Below are 21612 nucleotides of genomic sequence, written 5' to 3'. Positions count from 1 at the left end.
TTGCAACTCGGATAGTACTGTATGGTGACATCATGACAAGATGCCATTCAAGTCTCTTCTCGTAGATAGCGAGACTGAGGCTACGACCTTCTGACATGACACATATCAATGTTCAAGGTTTGTAATGAAAAAATAAAACTTTTCTTGTCACTATCATAGTGAAAATTGTAATACATCGAAAATGTACAGAAAATATAGTTCTCGTAATCCGTCATATCGTGGGCAGCTATTTTGATCCACCTGGACATCCCAGTATCCCAGTTACCTCGGGCATGCGCATTCGCATTTTTCTGAGTTGGAACGCTTATGCGAGAGCGAGATTGTGACGGGATCTTGGTATCATGTCACCGTAGTTACAAACCCCAAGTAATGTACCTCTGGTACTATTCAGTATTGAGTACTTCCATGGCCCCCAAGTTACGTCATTTCTCATTATAATATTGCAGCTTTATTCTGGGCGAAAATTACGTCACTTCCAACGGATCGTCTTCTTACTCTGACAACACATTACCGGGATACTTGATATTATATGTTTCATTCTGGAAGATACCACTCAAGGTTATAACAAAGAAATGTGTTACACCATAGACAAACTTATGAAAGAATTTTTAGTTGATGCCATGGACTTTAGAACAACATTTTTTAAACTAATAAGTAGATTGTAATGTTATTTTTATTGTACTAATATTTATTTTTTTATATGTTATTTTTCTTAACAGTATTTTAAGAAATGTATCTTTAATTTTGCAGCTCCTGTAAAAGTGAGCCCCTGCTTTAAAGGCCCAGGTATACTATAAATACGCCCCTAAACAATAGGCGTTATTTCTTTGCTTGTCACGCTGTAGTAAACAGCTCCAGCTAAGCTCCGGTAAAGACATGTTTTCTCAAACTTACAGGTCGAATATGTTGTGCCAAAGTGGGTGCATGTGACTATGAATACCACAACAGTAACTGTGTGTAGTATTTATGACAATAAATAGTGTACGAGCTGAGATTTTGGCGGATAAAAGTCAAAAACACGAACCGGAGAAAGGGACGTGCCACTAAGGGATTGGTCAGTTACTTCAGCCTAGGTAAAACTTGTCACATCGTGGGTAAGATCAGGAGTGGGTGTTGTTTTGACTTGGGTATTGTATTCAACATTTCAACGCGGAACAGAACATTTTCGCGTGGTTTTAATTTCGCGGTTTTGAACTCCTCGCGAAATTCGCAAAATTAAAACCACGCGAATGATTTCTACTTCTACAGTATACGACCCAATGACTGGTTTATTTAATATTCTGAATTCAAGATGATTTTATTGAATTTGAAGATCTTTACTCCAAGTCATCAGCAGGGTTTTTACATCAATCTTGTAAGCTATGAGAGAACAGGCGGGATTTCGCAAAAAATACTCAACTACAGATAAGCTGTTCATCCTCATCGCTGTAATTAATCGTCACATGTGATTGAATGACAGTAATTTTTATTGCGTATTTGTAAACTTTGAAAAGGCTCTTGACTGTGCAAACCACCAGCTATTAATTTAGTTGTTGGCTAAATTGGTTTAAAGGGTAATATTTTTAAATTACTGAAATCAATGTATCCAAATATTAAGTCATATGTCCACACACCACTAGATATAATGTGTGTAATTGTTATGATAAGGTTCAGGGGTGGATAACAAGGGACGAACTGGTGTACACTATAACAGATGACTTTATTGAAACTCCTGCCGTGATGTGTCAAAGCACCCACTTATATACACAAGTTTATATTCCTTGCATTTTGACGGAAAGTGACTTTGGCCTTGTACATGATTGGGTAATAGGGAGACGAGCTGATAGATAAATAACTATTAATGAGGTCGTTTTATTGGCTAAAATTAACGTACTATGATTGGCTAAATTATTTGTAAGCAGAATCCTAAATCGACATCAAGCTCGGCTAGTTACATTTCCGATATATAACTGAGTTTTCAAAGTTTGTGTGTTGTACAGCAGGGTTCTTGTCTTGTCCATTGTTGTTTTTTATTTGTATTAATGATTTAGGTGCGAGTTTCACGGAACGTCTTTCTGGCGTATACTAGTAGATCGATGCAATGAAAATGTTTTACCTTTTGTATGCGGACTCTATTTAGTAGTAATGTTGGTCGGTCTTGAATCAATTGGCAAAGTATTGTTCTATAAAGTTACCAGTCAACCTCAGTAAGACCAAGGTGATAGTGTTTAGAAAAAGGGCAGATTGCGTACGTAAAAATGGTATAATAAGGCACTGTGAATAAGGGCTGTGTTCTGCCAGTAGTACTACACTGCAATTATTGGGGTGTTGACGAGTAAGTAAGTGTTACAGAGCGCAGAAACATTTAGCTGATCAGGCGCGTGAATCTATCATTGTCAAATTTAAGTGAAGTTTCGGTAAAAACAGCGATGTGTATATTTGAAGGCAAAATACTGCCAATCCCTTTGTGTGTTTATATGACGTCACAGTTGTACTACATTTAACTCCTGTGTAAAATGTACTAATATTACCTGCCAATTCATCATCTCAGCTGTGAACTTGACCAGTGTACAATATTTTGGGCACAAAGTATAATGTTTTCGTTTGGTTTTGGTTAATTCTGAATCAACCAAGGTCCAAGAATAGGTATTGTATTTATATCCCCACTAGTATTTAAAGAGCGTTGCAGAGATGTCGATTTTCAACAAGCAAGAAGAGTTGAACACATTTTTGAAGCTCGGCCAATACAAACGTTTTAAACTGAATTGCACATGTACGACTGTATGGGCTGCGTGTGTCTGAGTATGCGATTATTATTATTATTATTATTATTATTATTATTATTATTATTATTATTATTATTATTATTATTATTATTATTATTATTATTATTATTATTATTATTATTATTATGTCCCATGATTATTTGGTACAATCCCTGGGTTTGGAAGGTTCCATTTTAACTAGAGAAAGAAATGAAACATAAACACAGTTTTCAGAATATATTATTTGATTCTAATCTGCATATTAAATACATGATTCAAAAATAATACTTCTTGAATTTACACATACAAAAATGGTAGCTGGACTTTTCGGGCCCTTTCACGCGTGTCAAATGATAGCGCATAATGGCCTGACATGTGTGTCTAACAATCAAATTGAGTTTATTGCGGAAATGTTTGGAAGTCTAAACGCCGTTTACTTGGTTTTGGGCTTGGTATGTGCGTAATACTGGTTGATATGGACGGACAAAAACAATCTTTTTATGCACTCACTATTCGCGTAACTTCTTTTGTCTCTTGAAGGACGGTTGCAACTAAGGCGGTGTTCATAAACATGTTGTGTGTTGATCCGCAATAAGTTTTTTTTTTTCAAAATAAAAAGCCATAGATTGTCAATGAATTCATAAATCAATGTCTTCTATTTTCAGGTTTAATTGTATGAATTATACAGCGATCTAAAAATTAGATGGCCATATTTTCGTTTTATGACCAATGCAACTTTGACCCTGTAGAAGTACCCCCCTCAACGCCTAATGAATGTTAAAAGTGAAAATATGACGTCAGAGTGTAAATAATCTGTTAAATTAAAGAAGTGTGGCTCCGTTTGTTCTGTAGAATGATTCCTGTATTATATGAGACCTGCCGTGTGTTGGGGGCTTGTACTCGCCGATCTCTTTGTTTATATTCCATCCATACTCCCAGTTACCAGTCAAAGGGAATTTATATTTCTGTTCAGGACCCTTGTTTTTTCTTGCTTCCAGGTAACTGTGTCGCCCTTCTCCGATCTTGCTGAATCCTGTGGGAAATACAAACATGTTATTTACATAAGATGATCTATAAATCGGGGAAACGACAAAGTGTTAAAGCGGGAGAGTCGTCACCTGCGCATGCGGCAGCATCGTCCGCCTGCACGGTGTTGCTCCGTTCGGACATTCCTCCCTCTACAACACCGTGCGGTAATTCTATTCATAACCGTGTATGTCACGTGGTTGCGCGATAGAAAGTTTACCGACCAATAGAAAGCTTTGTTACAATGACTGCCAGTAAGCGCTTGGAGCTTTGCGTTTCCGATGTCTTTGGCGTCATTTCTGCCAATATATGTTGCAGTGACATCATGAGCTTTGAAATATAACACCTAGTCTTCTATAATACTCAGCAGTGGCGACAACACTATTACCACGCTCGATTGTCGAAAGGCCGGTAAAGCATAATAACATAAGGATTTACTATTTCCAGTGCGACAAAAAACGAACACATCAGACTCGGCACTAAGTATAGTTTGAATAGCTTTGGTCTGAATATCTGTGAGTTGCATGATGTATGGACGTCGTCGCTGTATTGCCTCGACATCCAAGCCAAAAAAGCTTCCACTTTGCGCAGCGACATTCATTCTCAGGTCAGGCATTTTCACCGCCTGGCAGAAAACGGTATTTTGGGACGGTTGTTGACACCCCCTGAACAGTGTAACAAGATTATCCCTACATATGCAACATATTTAAATTTGGTTGTTTAGGATTTCTTCAAATTTATGTTTGTGCTGTTTCCTCGATTTTAGCTATTTTCACCGGCTCGCACAGAGCCCATAGAAATACATGGTAGAGTGGTGCGCGTCTCGTGACTTTGCCCGCCTTGAAGATTTTGAGAGCTTTCCAAGCGCGTTGTAGAAAGAAGCAATATGATTGGCTGTTGGTAAACTGATTCTAAACTGTGAGGGCATTGTCACATACACATAGTCCCAATGAAATACTTCAAGGTGATAGTGGAGTGCTTCGCCGGAACATTCACCTTGAAAATTCAAGATGATGCGGCAGACGGCCATAGAGTGTCGTTGTTTACAAATAGGCGTCTACCCATAAACCTCTGCGTTTTTAACGTGCGTCGCTGTCGTCGCTTGGTGACCCAATTATCGCGCGTGTGCAGGTGGCGACCCCTCCGCTTTAAGCGCGGTGGTCGTCGCGCAGCGCGTGTTCGAATTTCTTGTTAAAGGGGAGCAGATGTGTGGCTAATGCCCTAAATGAATGAATTGTGTCGATAAAAACAACTTGTATGTGCTGCGAAATGCCCTAAATATCGGGTATAAAACGGGCTGTGAAGCAGACGACAAACGTCCGCTTTTCCTGGCGTCATTTCGCCTCTAGAGGGCCAGTCAAATGACGTCATCAGTGAACACTGATAATTGAACCCATTCATGCTAGTATGTCAATCCCATAGAAATGTTACTATGAAAGACCTTGTTAACTGACTACTTAAAAGTTGAAACATGCCGAAATGTTGTGCGTATGAATGCCATAACGATTCATGTTAAGTTTCTCGAAATCCCAAATAAATAATCACATTGTTGGTTGCGAGAAATCGGCAGAAGAACTAACCTGAAAATGAAGACACGTACAGCGCTCTAGCTATAGTAAACAGTGAGTAAATAAATATTGTTTGAGTTAAAAACTAGATTAGAAATACGCTAATATCACTTGAACTACAGTAATCATTTCGCCCAACTTCCCACTTTTAATCGACCGCTTATCGCTTAATTTCCGACCGCACTGTATTTTTCGACCGAAAAAACGACCGCATTTTTATCGTAATTTTTCTCTCACCGACCTATTGAAAACACCGACCGGTCGCCCAAACACTGGTCACTTGCACAGGAGTGATCAAAATAGTGGTTTTGAGTGGTACAGTTTGGGGATACAACGGGTACTAACTATTTTTAAATTCCGAACTACTCTTCAAATCTATACCACATTGTATCAATCGCGGACGAAACTTCACCCGTGTTCAATATTAAATAACTGACTTTGCGTAATTATTATGAAAGCGATATATTACAATGTTGAAATTTTTAGAGCCGGTACAACATTGTAAACAAATCGCCGCGCAGTAAGTTACGCAAAGAAGTTCCAGTTCAATTGCATCCCAAAATGATGTCGTTGATCACTCAGTCTTTTGCAAAATATTATAACTAGTTTCCAAGCTTTTGATGCAGCCAGATTTATTTAACTTTGTGGAAATATGATCTTTTTAATTTCCCAGTCATTTCTGTTCATTCATTGTCTTGACAATAAGTGTGAATTGCTGTGCGAGCTTTTCGTACCCGACCGCTGTCAGACGGCGTCATGAAATCTATGCATAAAAGGCGGGCGACCTGCGGCTGTTTGATTTCTTACTCTCTCCTAAGCTAGCGATTGGTGAGAATGGTTATTAATATATTACCCGATGCACTTGTAAATCGGACAGTCATACCGCAATTGTGTTGAAACATTTTTGGGGCAGTAAGTAACGTCAGAATATTGTTTAAAATAAAATATTCCATCCCAATCAAATCTAGGTCAAAGGGTCAAATTGCGTGCATATAATTATAGATAGTTAAAAACTAAATATATTTGAATGTTTGACGGCTATTCAACGTTTGTGTAAACCAGAATAAAAAAGGTAGTGTATACAATAGCGATATAACTGAGATATCATGGCATTTGTTTACAATACTGCACCGGCTCTAGTATTTGACACAGATGAAGTTGTTCACGAACGATACAGAGTGGTATAGATTTGAAGAGCCGTTCAGAATTTTCTTTGTATACCCCCAAACATTTTGACTACTCCTGTGCCGGTGACCAGTGTTTGGGCGAGCGGTCGGTGTTTTCAATAAGCGAACGAGAGAAAAAAAAACGGTAAAAATGTGGTCGTTTTCCGGTCGGAAAATACAGTGCGGTCGGAAATTAAGTGATCGTTTAAAAAGGGAGAAGTTGGGCAAAATGAGTACTGTGGTTCAAGTGATATCAGCATATTTCTCATTTAGTTTTAACTCGTACAATATTTATTCACTCAATGTTTACTATAGCCAAAACGCTGTACTGTCTTAACTTTCAGATTAGTTCTTCCGCAACCAACAACGTGATTTTTTATTTGGGATTTCGAGAAACATAACATGAATCGTTATGGCATTCATAACACAACACCTCGCCATATTTCAACTTTTACATTCTCAGTTAACAAGGTCTTTCATAGTAGCATTTCTATGGGATTGACGTACTAGCATGAATGGGTTCAATTATCAGTGTTCACTGATGACGTCATTTGACTGGCCCTCTAGAGGCGAAATGACGCCAGGAAAAGCGGACGTTTGTCGTCTGCTTCACAGCCCGTTTTATACCCGATATTTATGGCATTTCGCAGCACATATAAGTTATTTTTATCGACAGAATTCGATCATAGATCTCAGATTTCATGTACAGAGTGTCAAAAGCCACACCTCTGCTCCCCTTTAATAAACAATGTATTTTACACCGGTTGTAGACGTCGCTACGAGTCCCATGTCGAACAGGACGCGGCGCGACGACTGCCACCCTTTAAATATCGTTTGTTTATGTGAGATTTCGTAACATCGCATATGAATTCGATAACTACATAGAATGTATCTAGTAAATATGTTTTGGTCGTGCAATTCCGGATATTCAACCTGCGCGGTTTGCGAGTATAAATACTTGTGTATTCCTTCAACGTGATGTATTTACTATAAATAGAACACCTATTTCACACGGCACATGTACATTTGTCACGTGTTTATGTAAACTTACTGGACCTCGTGCAGGTATTCTCAAATTACGCGAGAACACAAAAAGAACTATCCAGTGACATTAATAGACACAATATATCGGACAAATACAGAGGTGGGGGCACCATAAATTTAAAAAACGTATTTTTTGAAATTCGCGTAATAGTCATTTTTGTTCATGGTTTCCGAGTCGGTGGACATATGATGGCGGCACACAGTTATTGAGAAATAACAATATCAGTAAAATGGTCAAAATGCAGTGGGATTAAAACGAAAACATCCAGATGATATATCTAATTTTCATTATCCTGCTGTTCTAATCATAAAGGAAGCCATATCGAAGAAATTGTACATTTATAAAGACGTTAAAGCGGGGAGTTGTCACCTACGCATGCGTCAGATGGCCATAGCAAGTCATTATTTGCAAACAAGCGTCTACCCATGAGCCTTTGCGTTTTCAGCGTGTGTTGTTATCATTGCTTGGGACTCAATTCCCGCGCGTGCGCAGGTGACGACCCTCCCGCCCTTAAGTGCGTATGGCGTAGGGTGAATGAACGAGCGTATATACTTGAAGTTGTCTCGACTTTGTAGTAGGCTTGTTACTGACAGTAATAGATCACAGTGATCATATCATATTGAGTTTTGTCCAGTTGAAACTGTATTCAAACGAAGTTCTCTATATTATATAGAGGAACTGTGATTCAAAGTAACAATTTATGCATAATAGTTCATTCTTCTATCGAAATATGCCTTTGTGCCACCAAACTAATGGTTAATTTCCAAACGAACAGTTATATGCTAATTTGGTATGTGATCAATTAAACCAATTTTCTGAATGGTGTCATCGTCATATGTTTACATTAGTCCAACTGGCACTACAACACAACTGTCCCACAAACATAGCAGTTGTAACCAAACAAATAGCAAGACAACTGAGGCATATAAGGCGGCGAAAGAGTATGAACAATTTATATTAATCAAATACAAAGTTCATTCAGAGCAATCGGTCGTCATAACGACGACATGTGCGTCTTAAAAATTAAGCTATCGCGACCACTTCAATAATATGTATATGGTTGAAAATATGTTGACCTCGCCTTGGCGATAAGAACATGTACTTTGGATATTAATTAAAAAGTCATAGGCAGCACGGCGTACACGTTCGTACATTGTGAACACCTATGACTGACGAAGTATGTGAAAAGCATATGCATTAGAACAGACGTCGACTACATGTCTGTCTTTTAATGAAATGTTAACAAACGTTTTAACTTTTAATGGGTTCTATTTTCGGAAAGTTGAACTGAGACACCGGTTCTTTAGAAACTCAGAGAAGCGAAGAATGTACCTGAATTAAATTTTACCCCATAGGAAAAAGTCGATGCCGTCGTTGTTGTAGTTGTTGTTGTTGTTTAAACGGCGGCGATTATTAACTGGCAAGATTTTTTTTTATTCTTTTAAAATTAAAGCAAGGGTATATACATAAGGTTATAGCACCAGTCATTTCAGACGAAACTTTGCCCAAGCTCTTTGTTATTTTTTACATGTAGGACATTAAATACACAACACCTATTGCTTTAGAAAGGTGTAACTCGATATTACCTTTATATAGCAGAGCCTGTGTTGCTCTACTCGCTGGACGCATATCTTCAAATAATTTGTCGACATCCACTTTTTTCTCTGCTATTGTCGATTCTAAATCTTCTTGTTTCTTTCTGTCTGCCTTAATCTGATCGCTGAGCCGTGTCTTTGGCGGCGTTGGCACAGGCGGAGGCACATTCAGCTGCCGCTTCACATACCGTCTTATTGTCTCGGCCTGTGGATCGCTGATAGTTTGGCCACCATCTTCTGCGAACGCCTTGCTATATTTCTTGTGCCATTTTAGTCTGTCTCTCAGTTCCTTTTCGACTCGTTCTGACCAACTGTTCATGTAGGCGTTGTCCATGGTTTGGCGTGCCATTTTGTCGACTTTTTTCCGGGGAAAAATGCGGGAAAATATCGTAATAGTGTCGCTGCCAATCCAACTTGTCTGTGTTTTGGTGATTCACGGTGGGAGACCGAGTTGCTAGGTAGTAGCAACTACACGTACATGCTAATGCAATATTTGAACAAAGACATCCTTGAAAGACTAACGGGACAATACTATTGTTTGATAACAATGTCCCAAACTTTTGCCTTTAAATGATAGCAACGTAAACTATGGAATGGCAAATTAGATCATTCAGACTACGAGAAGAACCAGACAACCACCCTGCTCAATGTATCTGCGTACCGAGGTATGCATGCGTTTTTAATGTTACCTTGCTCGTTTCAGGTTTCACCGTGACGCAACCCACTTTTTAGAGCACAATACAGTTCGCTTGGTCGGAATCAAGTTATCTGCAGGTTTCCTTCGTATAGTAGTAGTTGGCGAAACAGAATTCCAAACAGTCCCAATAAAAATGGACAAGGCTTTGCCTTGTAAAAAAATATTATACAGTCGTAAGTTTTAAAGAGTTGAATTTATTGCACTCAACAAATACTCGCACCCGTGTGTGAATATTTTTTATTGTGCAACATTGGCAAATTTAAAACTTATACCATGGAATGTATTTGCTTAATACACTTTTGTTATGTGCTCATTGTCTTGTAAGGTCAAGAGCCCCCCCCCCCCCGGTTATATGTAAAGTGTCTCTACTGCCTGGCAACAGTTGATATAGGACCAAATTTCTAGTACGTGCTCTGCATACCTTAAAATATGTTGAAGTTGAGTTGTAAACTGCGCATATCTACGCGCATGTGAAGTCACAATACTTAAATGTTTTAAAACCTTCGTGAAAATGCATCTTTGTCTCGAATTCTAGAAAAAAATACACGCCCGAACCCTCGATTTCACTACCTCGGTCATATATATAATATATTTAAGGTGTTTGGGCTCAGTTTAATTTCATTTGTAGCAATATAATGACAAAAGGGTAAATGGCTCAAGAAATTAAAACTGAGTTGCTTCAGAAACTTTTTTTTTAATTCGCGAAAACAATCCCATGAAGTAAACACTTTTGTTTATGTGCACAAAATAGATATAGCTTGAAATCTTGATATTATTATCCAGAGTGCACATGTTTTCACAGTGCTAATATTCTTACGTTAACATACATCAATATAAAACTAAAATTTTCCACCGAATCGTGACCACATGTCCGCAATATCTTGCTACGTTGTCGGTCAGGAATGCTCAGGCTGCAAATATTAGATAAATGACCGGTATTTTTAGCTCTTCAATAAATGTAATCTTGCTATAATATGGACGGGGTTCGAATTGAACAAGAAATAGTTATAAATGCATAAAAAGACAAAATTAAAATGGACGGATTTAATTATTAAAAGAAAAAAACAGGCTTCATCTAGACGGACGTTAGAGGCGCCAACTCTCGGAGATTGACGCAATTGATGTATGCGCACGCTATATACCTCACGAATAGAACCTCACAGATACGACCTCACGAATAGGACTCAGGAAGTGACGTATTGATTGTTCAATGGCGTTGTGGCACCTTATAATTTAACGTTGCCGGGCCCATTAGTATCAATATATTTGGTATTTCGTAAATAGAAACTGAGCTCGCGACGTGGACTCGGGTCGCACACAGTCGGACAGAGCAAGGGAGCAAGGGAGTGTTTGGTTATTGAATGACCCTTGGTTTGCGGTGCTACTATTCGATGACTCGCGATGTAACGGTCGGTACTGTGACTGATTCAAACGCCGTGTGCCGTTATATTCCTGGGCATAGAATGTGTTTTGAGGCCTTCGAGTTCCAGTTCATAATCTTCAACTTACCGGTAGTGATGTTTTCAACAATTAGATTTTTCGGTACTTTGTAGAAGTTGGTCATGGAGAGCGACACGTTTACTATAGAGTCCTGTAGGTCCTAGCGAAGTACTCTGATGACAACAAACAATGATGCTCGCAAGATAATTCTAAAATAAAACAGCGTTTGCTTATAATTATAAATGTGTGGGTTGAATAGAACTGCGGTGCTATCTAAATTTAGCTTTGAAAAACAGATTTCCAAATAATCTGGGTGACAGGAAACTCTCAATCTATTACATAAAATATACATGATTCGTCTTCATAGACTAAAAAAATATTTGACCCATTATTTGAATTGACCATCAGCACTAAGTTTCATGTTTTAATGCTGTAATGGAATTATTTACGTTCAACAAACTTATATAGAACTCACGGTTTCACGTTTTGTAACAGTCCGTGCTATTACAGAGAATGGCATTTTCCAGTACACTAATAACGCTTTATAAATTCTCTCAGAGTGCAAATTTTATTTCAAATGACAGCAGTGTGATGATACCATTCAAGCGAATGTTTTATTTGCAAAATCAATGTCGAAATATGTAAGATGGTATGTTTTAATAGGTGTTCTAAACTCCACTTCTTATTTATATTAGAAAAGGTCTTAAAACTCAGGCTCCATTTTGGGTAAATTGTACTAAAATGGATATTCAAATTTCGACATTTTGATGAAGATGTGTTGTCATAATAAGACATAGTTCTACATTACACTGAAAAGAGTTTGAAATGAGAACTCCGTAGCGCAGAATGTACCTATAACTCTCCAACACAAGGAGCTTCAACTTAGCAGTGAACCCCTTCCATTCACGGTGAATCGTCATTTAAGGATGTAACCCTGCATATTGTCTGTCTTTCTGTTGTCTAATAAGTATATTAAATGAGATTGGGTAATGCCAAAGAAATATTATTTTCTATTGCTATTTTGACAAATTATTATACTCAGTTTAGGTGATGAATTCCACGTCTTTGTTTCACTCATTTAATGAAATATACATTGCACTTACTACTAAATCAGAAAATACAACAACAGCTACATAAAAATTAAAACAATATAGAGTACTGAGGCCTTTCATAGAAATGTAGATGTTTTAAGAATTATCATATTTCTACCGTTAAATGCGATTTCAACTTGTTCATTAGTACGGCTGCCAGTGAATGCAATTCATATTCACATAACTGACTTGCAGTTGATTGCCGAATGCACTGTGAATCAAAACACATTTAAAAGATGCGTAAACTAACCACTGAGCTTAATGTTTCATTTCGCCACGGTTTCGAGAATATGGGCTACTGGCAATAAGCCCCTGCAAAATTCGCCGATTGGCTTTAATACTAACCTCGGAGTATGCAATGTTATTTTTCTTTTAAGGGGCAGTTACACGTGATTCTTTGTGAACCCTGTGACAGACTCATCAAGGCGTAAAAGACAAAATATCCGGCATGTACATATAATACACATATCCATGTGATACTAGTATATGACCCAACCATCCGACTACACTATACATATCCATGTGATACAAGTATATGACCCAACAATCCGACTACAACTACACATATCCATGTGATACCAGTATATCAACTCAACCATCTGACTATACTACACATATCCATGTGATACTAGTAGATCACCTCAACCATCTGACTATACTACACATATCCATGTGATACTAGTAGATCACCTCAACCATCTGACTATACTACACATATCCATGTGATACTAGTAGATCACCTCAACCATCTGACTATACTACACATATCCATGTGATACTAGTAGATCACCTCAACCATCTGACTATACTACACATATCCATGTGGTACTAGTAGATCACCTCAACCATCTGACTACAACTACACATATACATGTGATACTAGTAGATCACCTCAACCATCTGACTATACTACACATATCCATGTGATACTAGTAGATCACCTCAACCATCTGACTACAACTACACATATCCATGTGATACTAGTAGATCACCTCAACCATCTGACTATACTACACATATCCATGTGATACTAGTAGATCACCTCAACCATCTGACTATACTACACATATCCATGTGATACTAGTAGATCACCTCAACCATCTGACTATACTACACATATCCATGTGATACTAGTAGATCACCTCAACCATCTGACTATACTACACATATCCATGTGATACTAGTAGATCACCTCAACCATCTGACTACAACTACACATATACATGTGATACTAGTAGATCACCTCAACCATCTGACTACACTACACATATCCATGTGATACTAGTAGATCACCTCAACCATCTGACTATACTACACATATCCATGTGATACTAGTAGATCACCTCAACCATCTGACTACAACTACACATATACATGTGATACTAGTAGATCACCTCAACCATCTGACTACACTACACATATCCATGTGATACTAGTAGATCACCTCAACCATCTGACTACAACTACACATATACATGTGATACTAGTAGATCACCTCAACCATCTGACTACAACTACACATATACATGTGATACTAGTAGATCACCTCAACCATCTGACTACACTACACATATCCATGTGATACTAGTAGATCACCTCAACCATCCGACTACAACTACACATATACATGTGATACTAGTAGATCACCTCAACCATCTGACTACAACTACACATATACATGTGATACTAGTATATCACCTCAACCATCCGACTACAACTACACATATACATGTGATACTAGTAGATCACCTCAACCATCTGACTACACTACACATATCCATGTGATACTAGTAGATCACCTCAACCATCTGACTATACTACACATATCCATGTGATACTAGTAGATCACCTCAACCATCCGACTATTTTATAAAGTTTATTCTTTACTCTGGGTTTTAAGCGTTCAGTCAAGTGAGAAAGTAAACATTATTCCGTGCAAAATCCGCTATTCTTATGATGATGCACAGTCCCTCTGATGATACAAGGGTTCTTCAGCTTTTTAAATAAATTTCAAATACGTACACAATTTTTTAAAAACAACAACAACAAAAACATTCAATTAACAAAAACATCAAAAGCATACCCTATTGGCGTAATTTCAACACATCAATAAAAACGATTGCCCTGTTAGCATTTTGCCCATCTTTATTCTAAACACCGAATATACATGTTCCCGAATGAGGTTTGCACATCCAACATTAGCCGGCCAAAAAATGAAAATATACTTCTATGAAATCCAGAAATATCATTTTGAAAAAAAATATAATTCATCATACCACCATCATGATATAATTCAGTGTTTGGCTGAACTATTCATTACAAATTAACTCACATCAAAATGTATCATACGCCTTAACGATTAGATCAACTAAATTCTGTATTCAGGAAGGAAATTATACATATTTATGCAGTTAACACGCCAGTCTGTTCTTCGCGATTATTCAGGGGCGGGGGAATTCTGAACGTCACGTACTACTAAGTATACCTTACCGGAGATTCGCTGGTAGGTTCGCCGGAGAGATACACAGAAGAAATTACAAAAATGTAAAACTTGAAGATTGATTAGTAACCTCTTTTCCGTTTATCTTATATGTCGGAAAAAATATACCCGTATTTTGTTTTCTCGATTTTAATAACCCTACCTACGTGTAGACATTACTTTCTATTGCATAACCACATTCACGGGCATGCACGCGGGGGGGGGGGGCAGTTGATACATAGCTGGGTAGGTAAGTGCCCCTGAGTGCTCAAAAGTGTGGCCAATTTTATAACTGGATAGTGGCAAAATCTATACCCATATTTATACCAAAGTACCATTTCTGTCCTCACTGTTTATTTCGAATAAAACAGTTACCTAGGGATATGAGGCCGGAATCTGAGGTGGAGATATTCGCTCATATACGGAACCATAAATACACCAAATTGGGAAAATACTACCGATATTCATACCTATCTTGATCAGAAATAAGACCGATACTTATTTCTAATATTCTAAAAACGAGAACCACTTCAGGGGCATGTAAAATATGCCGCCACTCGAAAATCAAGCTGAAACCTTTTGTGTCAGCACAATTTGCCCCTCAAAATGTAGGAAATAGCTTAGGTTGTAGAGGGTCTAGATTTCAAAATTCAAGGAAGTGTATGCCCCTGGGTCCTCCTAGTAAGCGAGGGGTGATGAGCAGATCTTGCCCCTCCATGGGATATTTCGTTCCGCCGCCTCTGTAAATCATAATAGCGACTGATTTGAATATCTCGGCAAAATGTATCCTTGTTTATATTACTGTGACCCCCCCCCCCAATACGAGACCACAAAATCTTTGTGCGCGTGTGTTCTCTAGAAAAGTTTGTTCTAGATGATTGGATATAAATTGTATTATCTGATGAAATGTTGAAACCTGTCTACACAACGGAGCAAATGTAACTTCCAGCCATATTTGCTAATTGTTGTAATCTTTCATTTTCCTTCGCAGTGCTGCAAAACAGCACGAACAAGTAATATTAAAATTTACTGTTTTGTCTATTATGTTTCTTTAAGGTTTATGCACACTACGAATTGTTTCCATAAAATGTTAAGAAAATATTGTCGTAACTAATAAGTTTTTGTTGTGTGATAAGTAACTGCCATTTTCGACGGATCAACATGAAACCTCAACCGCAGCCTTTCAAATAGAGTCTGCGATGAACCTCAGACCAATGGTCTGACATTTACAGATAAATATCACAACTAGGACGAAACGAAACGTTGGCATGGCGACATCGATACACATACTGTAAAATGACTAATTTTCACTTGGTTTAAATTTCGCTGATTTACCATTTCAGGTATATTAAGTGGGTTTTAAATTCACGGTTTTGTCATTTAGATAATGTATTCTATGCTAAATTTTACATATTCACTGGGTTTTAATTTAGCGCATTTTTCATTCAGCGAAATAAGCCAAATTAAAACCCGGTGAACAATTGATCCTTTTACAGTATATGGCACATTACGTGTGAAATGCGAGAAAGTTGTAAATATGCACAATGCTTTCAAAACCTTATGCTTTCACAAAGCTTAGAAGACAGGATGCCCATGCACGATTATTTGTTCAAATACAAATCTGCAATATATGACCCTGATTTAGAGCTTGTGCTGCTGGGTGTAATCAGACCAGACGTTACAAACATGATTTATTGGTTGTCATCGTGGGTGGGAAAGTCCAATAACGTGTCGGCAGATGAACATTTGTAGACGGAGTACAGTTCATATAGCTGACGGCCGTACGTGGCTACATGGGGTCGAAAGTTTTTTTGATAGTGGTTTGTCATCAGCTAGGTCAGTTTACCAGCTACCCGAGTTACAGTTGGTTTTCCAGTTCTCATCATGAATAGCGGCTACTTTTGTTCGAAGTAGATATAAGACGCATAATAATAATAACTGTATTTAAATCTACAAATACAACACTATCAGATATTGACAATAATGAGCTAAAATCGTCACAAATGTCACGGATATACGATAAAATAAAAAATGTATTTATAAAGCATTGGATTAACTCAATTAATGATGATAACAGACAAAACACTAATACAAAAAACAAACTGGGGACTTACAAAAAATTTAAAACAAACTTCATTTTGGAAAACTACTTAATTAAGCTAAAAAATAAAGAACTGAAAAGTACCCTAACTAAATTCAGACTGAGCAATCACAGTTTAGAAATTGAAAAAGAAAGACACAACAGAATCAAAAGTAGCGACAGAATCTGCAAATTGTGTAATAAAAATGATATTGAAGATGAACATCACTTCCTCATAATATGCCCAGTATATAGTAAAGAGAGGGTCGTTTTATACAATGAAGCTGAAAAGATTATTCCTGACTTTACTAATATCACACCTGAAAATAAATTCATAAAAATAATGTCAAATAATAACTTAGCAATTCCTCTGGCACAATATCTGAAATACAGCTTTGCTATTAGACAGCAGCACCTACCCCTGGTACTTAGTCATTGACCTTTTCTTTTATTTTTTTTTACACCTATTCATTGGGTTTTTGTTTTTATATTCAGTTTATAGTTTTTTTTTTGGTGTTTTATTTTACTTTATTATATATTTCTGTTACTAACTTTTATTCTGTTTTTAGTCTGTTTTTGGTTGTCTTTAAACTATTAGCCATTGTAATTTGATTAATTTTTTTTCTGTAATTTTTGTTGTTGTTGTAACCTTTAACCTCCTTCAGTAGGTTGTTATGAGTTAATCAATTGTACTGTATTGCATCTTTAGAAATACGCAATTTTCTATCAGTACCGGTATATAGCAATAACTCCAAATGTATTAGAACAGTGTACAGAACAGTGTTGGGTGCTTCCGCAGTAAGCTATTTTGGGGGTTATGTATTGCATGGAGCTTCATGTGTAGCCAGCTGACAATGAATGTTTGTTAGTTCATGGTATTATCAGCACTTTTAATATGAAAAACATTTAAATATCATCTGAAACAATTTCTTTTCATTGTAATGTTTCAGTGTCACTTTATTTAACCCATCGAGGGAAGGGAATTATTTCCTGGACTCGAGACTCAAGTTAACAAATGAAAATAGCTTATAAGATGATTATCAAAAAAATATTTTCATTATAAACTGAAATAATCTGGCATAATTTGTTTTATAATAATTGTAAATGGTTGCAGTGTTATTCCATACTAAATAAACTTGGTTCTGAATGTCCATATGATTTGTGTGACATTTTAGGCGCAAAACTGACAATTGAGATTTGTGTCCACAAAATATAAATAACTGTACATCCACAATTATGAGCAGCTAATTTAAAGGGCCAGTGAAAATTTGCACCACAAATTTCATCAAGTATCTTAAGTAGGTAAAGATAATTTTCCAAAAAAATTGAAAACTGTAAATGTGCTGCCTTCTAGATGACTAATATGGCAAGTGTCAGTTCTGCAGTAGCAATAATTAGCTATTTAAATTTGAACTGACATCCATGAAAATCAGTTGTCACTAATACCCTCATAATTGTATTAAAGTTGCCTACAGTGCATGTAAGTAATATACTGGAATGTGGTGGATACTTATGTCATCGTCATCTCAACATTTTATTACAAACTATGGAATTATAAACTTGTTAAATAGGTTAATCAAGTCTAGTGTGCAATGTCTTCATTATAACACTGTGTGACTATCTCTATATGCACTAGTGCTCCTGACAGGACTCTGTACGAACTTGTGAAAATAGGGCATCAAGGGACACCAAATACTTTCTGCATTTTCCTATACTAATGTAACATACAAACTAGAAAAGCATGCACTCAGAATGTCAAACACACATGATATATACAAGGATGATTTATCTGTGGTTCCACAGAATTTCTGTTTTCTTAGCCATGTTTTTTAAGATTTATATATAGTTTAAGCTCAACAAAACAAAATAATGTTTCAGATCACCATGCACATCACTCAAAGATTACATGTCAAATGTTTTTTTTTGTAGTTGGCCATGGTAGTAAAGAAATGCATCAATTTTGAAAAAATAATTTGGCCAGAAACATTGTTTTGGGGCAAAGAGTGTACAATGTCACCTTTGACTTATTGTGGTACAATTAAACTGCTATAAATAGATAAAACCCAAGTTTTACTGTATTGCCTGCCCAAAAATACTATTAACAAGTTATACAGTCCTCATTGGTTATGAAGTTTAAGTCATTGCATAAAAAACAAAATCCATCCAAGATGGGGCCTTCTGCAGTCATCTTAATAATATTTATTAGATGCATAAAATCCTCAGGGAAGAATAAAAAGGGTCTTACAAAAAGAAATTTAAAAACTATAATTTAAAAAACAAAACAAAAAAGAAAACACACTATTCTAAAAATAAAAAACAAATCAAAAACAAATATGAATAAAAAATATGCATCCCGAGTTGTGTGCATGTTTAAAGTTTCAGGTTAACTATCCAAGTACTTTCAAGATATGGAACCAGAATTATATTTGTTAAATCAAAAGGAAAGGACGCGCATCAAGGTTCAATATTAGTTCAGAAAGGCCAATTTAAATAAGTTTAATGCATTTTTAGTACTAAATCTTGAATCAAGTAGTAGCACATGTTGTATGGTGTTTGTATAAAGTTTGAACTTGACCATTCCAGTGTTTCCAATATAGAGACCTGGAACTGTATTTGGTAAAACAAAATGGCCACCAGTAAGCCATTTTTAATTATATCTGCATGTCTCGTGCATCAAGGTCCCATTCGTTTTCATTGTACCAAGTTTGAATGTAATCAGTCTATGCATTACCAAGATCTGTTTCTGAAATGGCCAAAACAGGGAATTTTGATGTATTTTTAGCACTAAAATTGCCACTGTTTGTCCATGTTAAATAAGTCTGTATCACAAATGGATGTTCATATGTAAGTCATATGTACAAGCCTATATAACAATTTTGTAAAAGTCTGGAAAACAACCAAATTTGAGGTGAAATCAGTGAATAAATTCATTTGCACAGAAATTAAGGGTGACCAATACATTTTCAAGACTGTATTCAGAAATGGCTAAATAAAATGGTTCATTACTATACACCCTTTTTCAGTTTACATGGTGGTCTATGGGGAAAACTGAAAACATTTAATGCGATGGTCAATTTTGTAAAAAAAAAATACCAGTTTTCTTTATACTCCAAAAAAATTAGAGAAAAGAAATAGAGAACAACAATTTTAATGCACCAATAGAGAAAAACTGTATTGATTGTATATTTTAATATCAGTAACATTTTCCATCAACTGTAAATTCTGCAGTACTGGTAGTAGCATTGGAAATGATGGGAAATGTTCTTAAGAAATATGTTGCTAACATAAACACTGTATTTGCTGTTTAATCTGTTTATGAAAATGATTGGTCAAACTACTACTTGTCCTAATCAATATGGAACTCATGACATACACAATACGTGTAAAATACACATTTGTTTACAGGGAAAGCGCAGCAACGCTTTAATGACCATGAATACATTAAATACAATTATTTAATTGTAAATATGGCACTGCCAAACTGTGGTTATATTTATTCCCACTTTTAAGAAACTTTGTGCATGCAAATTTATGGGATCTTCGTTGATTTTATTATCAGGAACAACATAATATAAATTTTAAGATCAAAAGGTAAAATAATAAAGAAACATAATTCAACGAGCATGCAACACAAGCTATTATATAGTATTCCCTATTTTGAGTGACGTATCACTAGGAGTCCACAAACTTCAGATCTTCTGTGCAAATCAAAGACTCAGATTCCTATATTTCACATGGATGTTACCCTAATATTCAGAACTTGTAATGGTTGTCGTTTATAGATTGCATACATGTATGTGATTTGATAGCATACCATGTACACAGTGATGATTTGTGCTGTGAAATAAATCATTAATCTACTGAAAACCAAGCGACCTGACGGTCGAAATAGGTCCGCTGTCTTCATTATCATGGAACAAGAATCAGTGAAGTGGCATTGTGGTTGTCATTCATAGTCAGTCATTTAGAAAACATTGCAGTTGCAGTTTCTTGCAGTTGCAATTATGAACTTTTATAGTGTTTATAAGGATAGTGCATTTCATTGGACAAACATCATTGAGGCTAAACTTAAGAAATCATGGATGTGCAAAAACCTGAGAAATAGTCGAGAAAAAAAAATGTTTTTGTTTGAAAATTGTGGTCATGTTTTTGAAATGTTATCTTTCCTGATACGTTGTACATATATGTAATTGTTTTGTTACACCCAAGAACAAATGTTCAATAAATCTGTGCAGTAATAATCTTATGATCAGGTATAAAAGAGTCAATTACAAATGTACTCCAGTTTTACATAAGACATTGCTGAATGCAAGATCAATTGTTGTGCCATATATGTGGTGGCTTCTGAAATAAGCTGAGAAGATCTAAAAGTTGTTTCTAATGACTGTATCAATGTTCTATTTATAATGACCGTCCAAATTATTATGTGTGCAATTTAAGGGACCTGATATAAGCAGAATAATCATCGCATTTTTCATCAAAAATACCAGTTACTTAACTCATTTGTGCTATTACATATTCAAAGTATACTTTAAAGCTGTATTATGTTTTATATTTAGTTGAAAGCTCTCTGTAAATAGGGCTTACGGTTTTGAACCAGTTGTCAAAAATAACATTTTTTACCAAAAATGAGAAAAATGTTCACTAAAAATCCAAATTTGCTTATTTTGAAACCCAGTTT

The 21612-nt window shown here is 36.3% G+C and overlaps 1 protein-coding gene across 1 annotated transcript; it reads right to left on the bottom strand.

Moving 5' to 3' along the window:
* Nucleotides 1-3397: 3397 nt before the first annotated feature.
* Nucleotides 3398-9801, bottom strand: LOC100379075 (protein SPMIP1-like). Its single transcript, XM_002740092.4, has 2 exons — nucleotides 9136-9801; nucleotides 3398-3777 (listed from the first exon to the last, which is right to left on the bottom strand). Exons 1-2 carry the CDS (start codon nucleotides 9491-9493, stop codon nucleotides 3566-3568), a joined length of 570 nt encoding a protein of 189 aa, XP_002740138.1. The 5' UTR covers nucleotides 9494-9801; the 3' UTR covers nucleotides 3398-3565.
* Nucleotides 9802-21612: the final 11811 nt, after the last annotated feature.

This window comes from Saccoglossus kowalevskii, chromosome 3, assembly GCF_978046115.1.
Source record: "Saccoglossus kowalevskii chromosome 3, keSacKowa6.1, whole genome shotgun sequence".
NCBI lineage: Eukaryota > Metazoa > Hemichordata > Enteropneusta > Harrimaniidae > Saccoglossus > Saccoglossus kowalevskii.
Note: the sequence above shows the minus strand (reverse complement) of the source record. Positions and strands in the feature narration are given on the sequence as shown.